At 38.0% G+C, this 15,064-nt stretch overlaps 2 protein-coding genes across 2 annotated transcripts; one reads left to right on the forward strand and one right to left on the reverse strand.

The window, feature by feature from the left end:
- Positions 1-5,388: 5,388 nt before the first annotated feature.
- Positions 5,389-12,186, reverse strand: LOC144632833 (palmitoyltransferase ZDHHC4-like). The gene is made up of 5 exons (XM_078491575.1): positions 12,047-12,186; positions 11,755-11,849; positions 9,849-10,141; positions 8,530-8,774; positions 5,389-6,197 (listed from the first exon to the last, which is right to left on the reverse strand). The coding sequence occupies exons 1-5, from the start codon at positions 12,173-12,175 to the stop codon at positions 5,835-5,837; spliced, it is 1,125 nt and encodes a 374-aa protein (XP_078347701.1). The 5' UTR covers positions 12,176-12,186; the 3' UTR covers positions 5,389-5,834.
- A 109-nt stretch (positions 12,187-12,295) lies between these two features.
- On the forward strand, positions 12,296-14,915 carry LOC144632856 (meiosis expressed gene 1 protein homolog). Its single transcript, XM_078491603.1, has 4 exons — positions 12,296-12,431; positions 12,804-12,902; positions 13,023-13,090; positions 14,710-14,915. Exons 2-4 carry the CDS (start codon positions 12,815-12,817, stop codon positions 14,833-14,835), a joined length of 282 nt encoding a protein of 93 aa, XP_078347729.1. The 5' UTR covers positions 12,296-12,431; positions 12,804-12,814; the 3' UTR covers positions 14,836-14,915.
- Positions 14,916-15,064: the final 149 nt, after the last annotated feature.

Raw genomic sequence — 15,064 nt, forward strand, 5'->3', positions numbered from 1 at the left:
TTCTGTAAAATGAAAACAGATCAATTCCTATGTTTGAAAAATAAATTATCGCTAAAAACGTGTACTTTGGCAGTACTCGCATAGGAATTATAAAGGAATTATATGGAATATACAAGGTCTTCCTGCTCCTAAACGAATCTGGTGACCCCCCTTTTTTATTAAGTTCCCTTAAAGTAATAAACTAGTAGGCGAAGTTTGGTTAAAAATCTGTGTTCAGTTCTATTTCAGGGTAATGACCTTAAGCTTTTGGCTTCCTTCTTCTTTAGTAACTTGCCTTTCATGCATTGTAAATTTATTTATGCCATGGAAATGGGCTGATTTCCAGAAAACTTTTGCCCCTCCTTAATTTTACCTCTCTGAAAAGGGGAGATTGGCGCCCGACATTGTTGAATTAAAAGTAATGTCATTCGCTTATGCTAAACACAAGCTACGATTTGTTCTATTTAATTGCGGGCCCAAGAGACTGAAGAGAGGCTCGCAACCCTAATCTTGACAGTGACCAGCGGATTGCGTATTACGCGTGCGCGCCACGTTTATAAAGGCTATCTGCAAACCGGAAGTTGAAAATTTTGTTCTTCCACTAAGAACGATCGGAATGCAAAAAATGTGTCAATCACGACAGTTTGTCGTAACACCGGAAGAGAAAAATCTTGTCTCCAAGAGCGATAAGAATGCGAATCAAAAGCCCTCTGGGCTTAGTGTCTTGTGACTCTTTTCAGAGTTTAATTTATTTGAAAATAGACCGCTTTTCACGTCTATTTATTGCTTGTAAAGACATCGAAAATTAAAAAGCGTGCATCTAACATAAAGAAACATTTAGACTCCTCACCCCTAAAATTTAAACTTAAACTAAAGCTACTTTTGTCGCTCGATAAAAGTTGTGACATTCAAAACACGATATACGAAACCCTTGATTCACTTGTCAATTCAGAAACCTTTGTCGTGAATGCTTGCGCTGAACTTCACGATTTCACAGCTAAAGATAAAAACAAAGGTTTATTCCAACTACAAAAGGTTCTCACGCGAAAGGCTTAAAATCCAACTAAAAAATATATATAAGATTTGGGACCTAAAAGACAACAACACCGAATTTTCGATCAAGTGGTCCATTGTCACGAGTGCAAGCGCTTACAGGGGAAACCCGTCACGCTGCAATTTGTGTCTGACGGAGAAGCTCTGCATACTATCAGCTGACAGATACACCTTCTTGAACAAAAGATCTGAGCTTGTTACCAAGTGCAGGCACGAAAACAAGTACTACACGGCCAATCAGAGACAGGATCGTTCCAACCGTCCTCCATGAACGTAGTTTAAATTGTATTTCACCGCATCTAACGACACAGTCTGATGATCGCTTCGTGCGTTAAACTCTGAGTAACTGTCCGTGAAGTTTCTATCTTTAATTATTGTATAAGATTACGTGCTTAAAGTTTTGAAATCGATGCCTTAATAGTATCCATTCCGATCACAATCACGGTAATTAAGCGTCCATTTTGATTCATACTAATTGATCGTTGCTATTTCTGTCAGGCGGATAATGTTTGTACTTATTATTGTCACGCGACTTGTTTCCGACACCTTATCAAAAGCGATTTTTCCAAGCAGCCGAAAGCACAGGTAGCCCAAGCTCCTAAAGGAGCCGTCAACATAAAGACCACATACGACATTGCGTAATAACGTTATTATAAGGGTTTGTATGGGAATATAACGATCGTAAAAAATAATTCAAAATAGAGGAAAAATATCCAATGAAATTCACTTAACTATCCTCTTCTGTCTATATCTTGTGTTTCTATGCCGTTTGGAGGCGATTTGAAGCCATTTCAGTGGGTTTTAGGTTCGCTGGTTTCCTATCATTTAAGGGTTTGTATGGGAATATAACGATCGTAAAAAATAATTCAAAATAAAGGGAAAAATATCCGATAAAATCGACTTACCTATCCTCTTCTATGCAAATCTTTTGTTTCTATGCCGTTTGGGGGCGTTTTGAAGCGATTCCAGTGGGTTTTAGGTTCGCTGGTTTCCTCTCTATATAGAGGAAACCAGCGAACCTAAAACCCACTGGAATCGCTTAACGGCATAGAAACAAAAGATTTGCATAGAAGAGGATAGGTAAGTCGATTTTATCGGATATTTTTCCCTTTATTTTGAATTATTTTTTACGATCGTTATATTCCCATACAAACCCTTAAATGATAGGAAACCAGCGAACCTAAAACCCACTGAAATGGCTTCAAATCGCCTCCAAACGGCATAGAAACACAAGATATAGACAGAAGAGGATAGTTAAGTGAATTTTATTGGATATTTTTCCTCTATTTTGAATTATTTTTTTACGATCGTTATATTCCCATACAAACCCTTATAATAACGTTATTACGCAATGTCGTATGTGGTCTATATGTTGACGGCTCCTTTAGGAGCTTGGGCTACCTGTGCCGAAAGTAGGCTTGACTTAAATTCAAAGTACACTCCAGCATGTAGCCGTTGAACAGTTATAGGACTCCGATAACAGCACAAAAAGAATACAGACACACAGATTCATAAGCATTTATCTGTCACAGATAATTCTTAAATATCTTAAAAAGGTCAACAAAGTCACAGATTTTCCTTTGTTGTTTTGTGTCTGTGACTGATAAGAACGTTTTCAGCCCCACGTTTCAATAAACTCACGCACACTACCAAGCAAAGTTTCATGGTTGACCTTTCGCGTGTGTCTTCGAGTAATACTCAAATTGAAGATACACAAGGAAAATAATGTCCACGGGATCAGTTGTTTTGAACTAGTTTAATCAGCACAAATTCTAACTTGCCTGAGCTAGCTAGTCAACTGAAGTAAAGGCACACATGTGGTTCGACTACTACGGTATATTACATCTTTGAAATCGGATCTAATCAAAAATGGAAACGGCAAAAAAAGGTTTTCCTGACATATTGTCGGTCGACATACCTACAGTTCTGTAAGGCGCAATCCTGTTTAAGACATGCTTTTCCCCTATATTGCTGTACCAAAATCATAAAACACATTGTTCTCACGAAACGGTAGCTATTATCAGATTGACTAATATGACTAGAATGGTGGGAATCTCGTGTGATTGCTTTTATCACTAAGAAAAACAAACAAAAAGCTTAAAAATAAACGCAACTGTCAGTGTAAACAGCATCTGCAGACCTCTCAAGTCTCACGATTTTGTCCTGAGACTCACGGCTTTCACTTCAATCTCACGACGAGAAACAGAAATCTCACGAAAAAACAGAGTAACAAGTCATTTGATTAGCGCCTGGTTTTAGGACTCTTTTAGTTATTTTTGTCCGTCAGTTGATCAATCTCCCGGTTTTTACTGAAATCTCCAGATTTTTTTACCTCAATCTCTAGATTTCCAGTGCTTTGAGGTTGAGAAGTCTGCATCTGTTTTGTTTAAATCTGATGATCGCATTTTTCGGCATTTACTAAAAAAAAAAGAAAATTTTGACATGGCGGGAAAAATATTGACATGGCGGGAAAATTCCGCGGCCTCAGAAAGCAAATACGCATGGAATGCACCTTGTCCCCTGTAGTATTATCTTGTGTCGTCATGACTACGTCATGACGTCACAAGACAAAAATGAGGCTTCTGTCGGAAGATTGCAGACATTACGTTTTGCAGACGTTGTTTTATAGGTGTTGCTTTTGAGAAGATCTGCTGTGATTGTACCACAGATAAACTACGGCAAAGCGAATGATTCCAACAACGGTTATTCTCGAGAAATTCCTTATAACACTGACAACAAAGCGAGTTTGCCGACGGAGGAAAATCACATCTCAATTCACACCGCGTGCTCGACTACACTTCGCAAAACTGGAAACGATAAAAAACATTCGTGACTTATTTTTTTTTTTTTTTTTAATTTTTATTGATATTTTTACACAAAGCTTACAAAACAAAAAGCAAAAAAGACAACAACAACAACAAAAAAAGAACTAATACAGGTACCCTAATTACAATACATTACATATTCTTGCTCGGCTTACAATACGGATACAAATGCCACTCTACTTACAAAAAAAAGCTACACTACTAAAAGATACAGTATATAAATATTTGTTATAAATTATGTGCAAAAATAAGACAAAAAAGAAGAGAAAAACTGCATTAAAAAACAAAGAAAAATTGTTAAACTAAGGTCAAAAAGTCAAAAACAAAAGCATCAACTTAGGCTTACTTAACTATTGTTAATATCAACATCGAGAAAGCCAAAAGAGAAGATGATCCCACTTTTTGTAATGATTAATTAGAATTCCATTCTTGTTTGCTATATATAATTCCAATTTATAGGTTGCTTTTAACTTAGCTTTGAAAACTATACTAGAAGTGATGGACAGTTCTTGGAAAGTTTACATTTATAGATAAAGTATTTAGCAAGCAAAATAATATGATTAACTAAAAGAAAATCTTTGTCAAGGTCAAATTTTCCAAAAAAAATGTCTAAATGAGACATTAAGCAAAATATTGACATTCGTGACTTATGTTACTCGACCTTACTCGGAATAATTTTCTTTTGTCCAGTGATTTATCGACACTGTCTGAAAAATTTAATATCGATAAACTTTGGCTTATTCACCATTGAAACATGGCAAACTTGTCAACATATGATTGGTAATATCAAACACGTAAAAAAATCATCATAATTTCGCACACATTGAGATACTGTTATTCTCGGTGGACAGACTCCCAATAAACAACCGCAGTTTATAAAAGAAATCTCAATTACCACAGTTATGCCAACTTCTGGAAAACTTCCCAAAAACTTCGACTTGAAGTAATTTTCCAAACTAACAAAAAACACTTCCCTCCCAGTACCTTCTCTTAACTGCATCGAGGCCCGCACTTTCTAACCTGTGGTTACCACTAGTTTGCTCTTAGCTTAATAAACATCACACCTTCAAGGTTCTTGGAAGATTTTTAATCTTGAATTGCGGTATTCTCTAAACCTGCGGGATGTGTTTTCTTAGCGTTTAGGTCGACGATAGTCTCTACAAAAACAAAAACGTATCCTTCTCTTTTTTGAGTGAGCACTTTCAGCCGTTTCTGGTCGTTTCGAAAGTAAGCTGAAACAGCCTTATTTTGTAACACATTTTAATCTACAATTTGACTGTTTTAACAACCAGTTAAAAGTTGTGTCATTGTTCCCACGGTCCAACCTCTCGTTTTTGCTTCTTTTTTTGCCCATGCGTCAATGAATCCGCCAGTTATGCAGGAATGCTATGAAATTGCGGTATTTTCCAATTTGGGGGGGGGGGGGAGGGGGTATTGCGATATTTGCAAAGTTTTGCAGTGATGCAGTATTCAGCCCATCCACCCCCCCCCCCCCCGCCCCCAATGTCCCCCTCCACATTTTTCAATCGATTCATGTGCATGTTTGTTTGAAGTTAAAATTTTTACCGACTCAGTTTTACTGGCATTTCTCGTGTGCTTAAATCATGACTGAAATAATTTGTAAAAGATTTCGGAAAGCAAAAATATATTTCTAGATAGAAGGAAAACCAACTACAATGCTTTTATTTTGTTGAAATGTACTCAACAAATGACAGCAACCCATAAATAAATGAAAATGGCCAAAATGTTGTCACAATTTGCGCAATACACGAAAATGGATTGTAATATCCTTGAAAATTGCTTTTTATTTATTTATTTATGGCTTTTTCTACAATGTTCTCATTCAAAAAAATAACTAAAGAAATTAAATATAATACAATTCGTGCGCTATTGACGATGAGACAAAATATTTTCAACAACTTTACATACAAGATATACCTTCGCAAAGCTCGCTCGCATTTTTTATTCCTTCAAATACTATCCTCGCAATACTTCAGCAATGTTTCTCCAGATCCCTCTGTTATATGGCGTTCTATTCCGCGATGATTGTGTTTTCTCTGCAGTGGCTTTAGTCAAAATAGTTGAAGACGCATTTTTATTGCCTGAAGTTCTTCTTTTTGAAGTTCTACCCGTCGTTGTTTCAGTCCGAGATGTGGTAATTTTTGCCTGACGAGATGTCTTGGTCTGGGTTTTTCCAAAACAACGCTTGTTAAATTCGTTTGTGGTCTGATTTGTGAGAACAAGATAGAGGTGAAACAACGAGAATCCAGACATAGCCACACCAAAGAACAACACAGTGAGGAAGAGTATAGCCAGCAAAGAATGGCGAACCAGCAAGAACTGCAACGAAAACAAACAAACAAAGTTTGTTGTAAACAATCTCGTGTACTGATAAGCAAGCGCCATTTTGGAATACCTTCGTGAAAAACTGGCGTAGCAGGGATAGTGCATGGGGAAGCAGGGATAGCGCAGTGGTAAGAGCGCTCGCCTCCCACCAACGTGGCCCGGGATTCCCGAACTCGGCGTCATATGTGGGTTGCGTTTGTTGTTGGTTCGCGTCCTTGCTATGAGGGTTTTTCGCCGGGTTCTCCGGTTTTCCTCTCTCCACAAAAAACAACACGTCTAAATTCCAATTCGATCGGGAATCCGAGGACCACAGGTTTGTCAGTCGCAGGACTGTTACGTACAACCCTTGTTAAACAAAGTAGATTTATTTATCTATTGATTGAAACTCAAAGAGTTTCAGACTTTAATTTCGCCCATCAATAAATGAAAACTAACATAACTTGCATTTATCTACTCACTTTGAGACGCATTTTTTGCCCAGTTTTTTATAAACACATGATAAACTTTATAACCTTCCGCCTCGTTAGTTTTGCGTCTCCAAGAAAGGCGGTGGTAAAATCCCTCGGGGCTGGGGAGGGGAGGGGAATAAGACCCCTCGTCAAAAAGGTACCAGCCCCGTTTAATGGGCGTTGCCTGAATATTTTTTCACTTCTAAAGGCCTGGCCAAACGGAGACGCAAGTAGACGCATGTTTTCAACTTGCGTCCACTTGCATCTCCGTTTGGCCAGGACTAGCGTGCACTTGCGTTGACTTGCGTTCACTTTGGTCGAGATTAAATTTTGCACGCAAGTCAACGCAAGCTTTTCCCTGTTTGGCAACCCAACGCAAGTTTTTCTGTTTACTCCAAGTACTTAATTGCAACATGCGTAGTAGCATTTAAATGGCTATTGCGTTTGTTTGTACGCAGGTTCAACTTGCGCTTAATTTCCAATTGGTTCTGACAACTACTTCCTGTACATCTTAAAGGGAATATGTCACGGATTTTAATAGATTTCTGAACAGCCCAAATATATATTTTGTGTTGTAGGAAACCTAAAACTAACAGTCCATTTTCATTAGCAATTGCTATTTTAGCGCACTAAAACTGTTAAAAAGTGTGTTTGGCTGCGGATTGCTCGGTTCGAAATGGATTGCAATTTAAAAACGTTAGCTAACGTTTTTAAGATGTTTTTGCGCGCCTTCAAAACAATCGATTTTTATAGCCGAAGTTTGATTTCTATCCCCAAATAAAGGTTATGTCTTCCGTTAAATGTTCAAAGACAATGTTTTTCATGGGCCAAAGTTGCCTACCACTCACAAATCCCCGTGACATAGTCCCTTTAACAGAGGTCAGTTTAGATTTTAACGCCCTATTGGCTAAGCAGTACCGGGGGAGGGGGTGCTTGGGTCAATCTTTGTTGGGTATGTGCCGCTGGCCTCTCAGTACCCCCTACCCCAGGGGGGGTACTCCGGGATCAAAGTGACGGGGATGATCGAATGGAGGCAAAACTCAGGACCCAAAAAAATCCCTTAGTCTCCCGACATTACGCAAAAAAATCCCTGGACCAAAAAAAACGCCCAAAAAAATCCCTAGTCAAATTACCCCTAAATTGCCAAGGCCGCGCCAAGGCACTTTAGTTTGATTTTAATACCCAAAAAAATCCCCTATTTAAATCGAGTCACCCAAAAAAATACCTGCCAAATTCTCCTACCCAGAAAAATCCCGGAATCGAAAATTTCGACCCTAACAAAATCCTTCGCACATCCCCGTCACTTGGATCCTGGAGTACCCCCCCTGGGACCCCTACCCCATTATAGTCATATTCTATGGCCAATTACAGACCCCATCTTAGTCACTTTTGGGTAATGTAATTTTCACGTCCCCAGCTTAGTCACTTTCTGTTTTTGCATCTCCCATATAAATCCTTTTAACTAAGTCATTGTAAAATGAATTGACACATTTAATAAACTGAACGAAGAATGAAGAACACTTTACTTTACAACTACACTATAAACATTCTGGTACATTTGCTTACCATAAACATTTACTCTCAAAATCCTGGAAAAGTGTGTGCTTGAAAAGGCAACCCCATTACAGTCCCCCCCCCCCCCGGCACTTATGTCCAGGATTGAACGCAGGTATTGTTTAATGAGTACTTCATGTTTGACTGTGTTATTTGACATTTCCATATTACTTCATATTTGTCAAAATTTGGTGTGTTTTGGTGAATTTTTATTAATAAGGACACTTTGTGATGCCTGTCATGAGGAACGTGCATCTCATTAGCATTCAGACTTTTTAATTTCAAATGGTATTCTTGTAAGTGAGAGGGTTTATCAAAATTACCTGAGAGAGGAACCTGATTCCAACTTGATAATGCTTCCCCTCATCATCCACATACTGCATGTTGATTAAGCCGTCTGACATCACAATATACGCAAATACAACAACCACCACAAATGTTACATACACACACAGCACCGCTGAACTTGTAATGAAGCACCAAAAGAACTTGTAGTTTTTCTTGCCAATGCAGTTGTTCACCCATGAGCAGTGATGGTCGAATCGGCTCACACACACATCACAAAGTGCTGATAAAAAAAACATGTTTCACAAATCAAAACAGTTTGTGTAATGTGTAGTTCCAGAAAATATCCATACCCACCCCATGAGAGGTCATTGGAAATTTCGAGGGGGTGGGGGGTCTCAAAAGCCAAATTTTTTAAAGGAAAGTATGAGGGTTTACTGGAATTTCACTGGGGTTGACTGGGGATCCAAACCATAAAACCTTCCGTGGGAGGGGTATGGATATTTTCTGGAACAACACCTTGTAAAAAATTGTACTACAGGACCCTACAAACTCCTACCCCTCCTCAGGCATAAGGCATTAACTTATTTACCTCAATATCTCAATCTAACCAATCATAAAACGTCAGCCTTTAAATTTCCACTGAATCACATCAACTTAAATGCACTCATTGCTGATACTGGCACATGAAAATAATCCAAATTCCTGCATTTGTAAAATTTAGTCCAAACCACATATTTTTTTGTTTAGCCCCTGTTCACCCACAGTTGAAATAAAGAATCACAGAACCATTCGACATCCTACACTTTTATCCAGACCATAGAGACAACAGTACAACCATTGTAATTGATCTTTTTCACTACTGCGACTGGTGTCTCACAATTTTCATTCTAGGCTACTGGTACAAACAGCAACTACCTGTACTCCCAGGGGGTGACTCCCCATTAAAAATGAAGGGGATGCTTGTTGTACCTTTTAGGGGCAATTACAATTTGTAGATTGGTACCGCTATACAGGTGCTAAAACCTAAAATGACTGCCGCTAGTGTTGTTGCAGGACCTTTAAGGAGCTTTTAAGGTTATTAATCTGAGTATTATGACGGCAACAGTAACAGTGTATTTGTTATGCAAATAACTTTATTTTTTGAATTGTTTACTTGAAAACAGCCATCCAGTCATCAAATAACCAGTGCCAGTTAATTTGTTGTTTTAGAATTGGTACCTTTTAGGGATAAAAATAAATTTGGGTTCTGCACACAAAATGAGATTCTGGTGCCTTTACTGAGGGGTGTTTTCGAAATTTTCTGACAAGCATTCCCATCATTTCTATAGGGGACTCCCCCCAGGCCTGTACTTACAGCAGTGTTTTGACCTCGCCGGCTTAATAAGCTTGCAAGTGTAACATTCTGGCAATGTGTAGTATACACCATCAGGCTCATAGTCATTCATGTAATCAGCGTGATGTAATGCAGTAATGATACCAGGCTCACTTGTCGAACAAATCCAAAACAGAGTCACATTGATGGCTATAAGGATATAGGTAATAATGCTAAATATATTAATTTTATCAAAGTAAGGGATGACTTTGAAGGTGTATATAGCAGTCCCTCCTGTGACAATAAAGCCATAAAATAACTGGATGCAGGGATTCCTGAAAGAAAACATATAATAAAAATAAAATTGAAGCTAAAATTTTTTGCAGTACAGTAACTCGTGTGTAAGAACCTAAGGAATTAAGAACCTTCTGGCAGAAATTTGCTTTCTTAATACCCCAAAATATAAGAACCTGTTTAGCCAAGCAAATTTCAACAGGTTTTTGTATGTGGGGTTTAACTATTTTATTTATATTTTTTTTACCAAAAACCAGTTCTTGATGGAAAGATACATTTTTTATACAGTACTGTATCATTGATCAAATAATGTTGTTGGACTTTTGGCAACATGGGTACATTAATAAATATGTATAATGAAGAACAGACCAGATTTTATACTATTTTCTGATAATCAACAACAATGTTTACTCTGTAAAAATTAAGAACCTAAGAACCTACTTAGCCCAAAATGTCAATAGGTACCCCATAATACAAGAACCTTACACATGGGTTAATACTGTATTTTATGATGTAAGTTAAATGCTAAATCTATTTTAAGAGGCATGTTGGTTTAATGAATTGCACTAGACTCCAAATCAAGTAGTCCAATTTTGCTTCCTGAATGGTGTTGCTGTATTGTGTTCTTGGGCGAGACCTTTAACTCTTACATTGCCTCTCTTCACCCAGGTGTATTTCAGCGAAATATATATCCTGAAATGTATATGTCTGCAAAATATATGCTGCTAGCATCCCACCCAGGAGGGGGGTAGAAAAACTCCCACTCCCTTCATACCTTTTATCTATTTTAAAGTGCCTATGAAGTAAAAAAGATTGCATTTTTTGTAGCTTATTATGTCTACTTTTCAAAAAGCCAAAAAAAGAATTTTTTCTTGCTCCACTGTCCACCTGAGTTTCAGGTTTGTTCATATTAGCATACCAGGTTATTTGCAAGAATTAATCCCTGGGATCGAGGTTGCCTCCTGTAAAGATTTGGAATCTAACTGAGCCTGAGTGATCTGCTGTAATTATATATATCTGGTGGCTATTTTTCGAAAACAGTTCTGGCCAGCTGCTTTTCCAAAGGATACCACTACAAAATAGTGGGGTTCTTTAAAAAAATGCTGGGAGTATACGGGGGTAGGGGGGTACTCACGTATGTTTTGGGTGGGTATGAGCCACCTGGGTCTCCAAAGTAGCACCTTATTAAAGAAATAATTTACATTCAAAATGATACCCTGTTCTAGAAACAGGTCAGTTTTTAACATTCCGTTTTGGTTGCTGATAGTATTAAACTTTCCTGTGTTTGAAAATATCATACCCCATTCAAGGAATCGTCTCTAGAATGGATACCCCGTTCAAGATCAGGAGGCCAAAATCATGACACCGTTGGGCGACACATACCCACCATATAGGTATTTTGGGGGAGTACCCCCCCCCCCCTGGAGAGTATAATAGTGTTTGTTAAAAAAGAGTTGAGGTACATGTAAGCTTAATTGAGGGCTTAAACCAAAGCTGGAACACCATCCAACAACTGGCCAAAGACAGACAGTAGTGGAGGACCTTTGTCACTGCCCTACGTGCCAATGGGCACAATGGGCAGTGAGTGACATGTAAGCTTATGATGTTCGTAATGTAACTAAAAAATATGCATATGTAACATCTACACATATACCTTGTAAACAGAAGGTAAGTGGTGACGTTGCCAATTAAACGAGTAACAGGCGCAGGAATACACTTTTTAAAAGCAGACTTGATTAAATGGCCAACCTGGTGAAAGTACATGTATTTTTCAAACGTTAGCGTATTATAAAAGTCAAAGTTATTTTCGTGAAATATTTTCTTAGAAATCATGGGAGATAATTTTCTAAAATAAGCATCTGAGATATATTGTGCATATTGATGTCTTAATAAAGGACATCTGCGACTATGGAAAAAGTTAAAAATAATCAGTCTAGCTGACTCACAGAAAATAAGTTTCTTCGAAGCAAACCAACCAAACCACTTCGATGATACTCAGATCTTCCGGCAAAAACAATGTACGATAGGCCCACGAAAAAAATTGTATACAAAAACGCCATTAAAAGAAAATCCATCTTTCTTAGCTTTACGAATTTTTACGTCCGTTCTGCTCCGTCCGCCATGTTTGTTTATCACTCCAACGGAGAACAGCTGACCAGCTTGTGGGCTCAAAGTTAATCAACTTGTTTTTTCCTGTCGTTATGGTAACCAGCGGTAAGCCAATCAGTCGGCAGACAGACATCTGTTGCATAGCGAGAGCAAAACATTTCAAACAGTTTATCATAGAACATTTCGTCGTTTGAATACCATTTGAGAAGAGAGATCTGCTAGGTAAGTTGTGCCGAGTTTGTGTCCGTTATAATTCGAGTTATTTCTGTCGAAGGAAGTGCTTTTGCGCAAATTTACCATCACAATTACGTTTTCGTGATCGGCAGACATTTTGTACACGTTGCAAAGTTCCAAGCGCCATGCAGTAGCAGTTTTGTGTTTTAAAACTAAAGGAAGGCATTTCCTTGACTTTTCACATTCAACTTCAAGGCAATTTACAACTTTAATACTAAGAATTGGCCGCTAAATGTAGTTCTCGCCTTTCGTGTGGTATCAGTTAAATTTTATATAAATTGTAAGCGAAACGAAATTGGATGCTTCTTTCTAATACAAGTAGCATTTTACCCGACTAAAAACATTCTCATTTACTTTTAGAATCAAACAAAATGGCATCTGTCGTATCTCCAATTGCTCAACCTTCAAGACCGAAGTCAGTTTCAAGGCCAAAGCGCTGGAGTGAGGAAGTTGAAGAAGGTAAGTCTTAAAAACCCGTGTGAAAATTGAGTCGCTATCAAACCGTCTTCCAAATAACTACAAGCAAATGTTTCATTTCTGATGCAACTAAACTGTTGCTTTGTTGTCTCTATATTCCAGCTTACAGATTTCAAATCGCTGGTTACAGAGATGTTCATGAATATCGGGATGTCAAGCAGAAGGAACCCGTAAGTGCCATAAAACTTTCCGTGAATTTCGTACAAGTTGCCGGAAATGTCGAATTTTGAGCTTCGATCCATGCTTTGTACTGATGACTTTATAACTTTATACAAATAAAACGACTTTCTTCCATACCTTTGGCGTAAACTAAAGCCAAAATTATAAATTAAATTATTCTTGTTATGAAGGTGACTTCTTCGTCCCCACAAAGATAAACTGAAATTTGAGTAGGGTGGGGTGGGGGTATTTCCGGTGAAAAAATTTACCAGCTAAGGGCCCGGACGCACTGGGCAAATTTTTGTTTATTTTGCGAAAAAATCTGTCACCAGTTCCGTGAGACAAATGCGCCCGGTGATTTTTAGATCTACCAAATTTTGTCAAGCCTCACCAAACTTCAAAGGCGCCGTCGTCCTGCCTCAGAGCAGGACAAATTTTTGTCAAGCGTCAAAACTGACAGATTTTTCAATTAACATTAATTACTTAATCTTAAAGAAAACGTCAAACAAGTATATTTGATCTCGCTAGTTGTCTGCCAAAATATTTTATTTTTTCTCGACAATTGAGCTGCGAACATGGAGGACGGCTAAGATACAATGACAATCGACTCACACAACAATATATATCCGGCTCGCAGTACTCCTGGCTTGGCACAATTTTCAAACCGCCCGAGTACAAGTACCGCTGCTGATCAAAATGAAAGCGCGGCGAGTTGAGACTATTGAATTGTACTAAAGGCGAAAAATACGGCTCTTATCGGCGGGAACGTAAGACTCTTTTCAGCGAACGGAACCGGTTATCGAAGGTGTACAGTTTTAACATGACTGACACTTTGTGGTTATCAAATAATTTGGTGTTTGCAAGTGCGTCCATGATTGCCAAATTCAAAATTTGGTAGAGACAAAATTTGTCGAGATTTTTGGTAGAGCCAAACAAATTTTGTCAATCCAGTGCGTCCGGGCCCTAAGTTCTTCAAACTGGGGTAACACTGAAACCTTGTGTAAAATGTGTTCTAAAGTCTTTTAACAGCTTTGTTCATACAATAATGAGACATTTTAAGCAAATACTAGCGATACTAGTGCAGCGCTCTAACCAACTGAGCTATCAAGCCAACTGGGAACTGGTCACTTGTGGGTTCGCAATATACCCGTGGATGGAGAAGATATGAAATGAATATATAAAAAATTCATATATTTGTACTGCGGATATACATTTTAAGCAAATGAAGGACTAGCAGTAATGTACTCAACTTAAGCAGTTGCGATGATCCTTCATTTGCTTAAAATGTATATCCGCAGTACAAATATATGAATTTTATATATTCATTCCATATCTTCTTCATCCACGGGTATATTACGAACTCACAAGTGACCAGCTCCCAGTTGGCTTGATAGCTCAGTTGGTTAGAGCGCTGCACTAGTATCGCAGAGGTCATGGGTTCAATTCCCGTTCAAGCATGAATTTTTTTCAGGCTTGTTTTTCTCAACTGCTTAAGTTGAGTACATTACTGCGATGATCCTTCATTTGCTTAAAATGTACATCCGCAGTACAAATATATGAATTTCATATATTCATTTCAAATAATGAGACAGTTTGCATTTACTTATAGTTCATTTGTTTGTTCGTTTAGGACCGCTGGCCCCATAATGGCTATGTAAAGAAACTTCAACGAAAAGACGGCTACTTCATATACTTTGATAGGACCAGAGAATGTGCTGATAAGGACGTTTATAAATGCAAGCTATATGGATATTAGTGGTGATATAGGAAAATCATGGATATAGTTATAGAACAATGTCATGCGAGATTGCACCGAAAGAGGATCCTGTACTAGTCTATGAAAAACTAAATAATTGTTTAAATTAATGCAGCTGAAAGCAGTTAGATCTAAAGGAATTGATTACATTGTGGCTGGAGTTTTTTATTAATTTATTATGTATATTGAAAAATTATGAATGGTGTTAAAGTTTTTTTATGAGGCAGAG

This window comes from Oculina patagonica, chromosome 12, assembly GCF_052425735.1.
Source record: "Oculina patagonica isolate OP01 chromosome 12, crgOcupat, whole genome shotgun sequence".
NCBI lineage: Eukaryota > Metazoa > Cnidaria > Anthozoa > Scleractinia > Oculinidae > Oculina > Oculina patagonica.

Coding starts and splice junctions, on each gene's coding strand:
- LOC144632833 (XM_078491575.1), bottom strand. CDS start 12,175: ATGGATTTTCTTTTAATGGCGTTTTTGTATACAATTTTTTTCGTGGGC. Junction 11,850..12,046: donor TTCGAAGAAACTTATTTTCT/GTGAGTCAGCTA, acceptor TACTTTCACCAG/GTTGGCCATTTAATCAAGTC. Junction 10,142..11,754: donor ACTTACCTTCTGTTTACAAG/GTATATGTGTAG, acceptor GTTTTCTTTCAG/GAATCCCTGCATCCAGTTAT.
- LOC144632856 (XM_078491603.1), top strand. CDS start 12,815: ATGGCATCTGTCGTATCTCCAATTGCTCAACCTTCAAGACCGAAGTCA. Junction 12,903..13,022: donor GAGTGAGGAAGTTGAAGAAG/GTAAGTCTTAAA, acceptor TCTATATTCCAG/CTTACAGATTTCAAATCGCT. Junction 13,091..14,709: donor ATGTCAAGCAGAAGGAACCC/GTAAGTGCCATA, acceptor TTGTTCGTTTAG/GACCGCTGGCCCCATAATGG.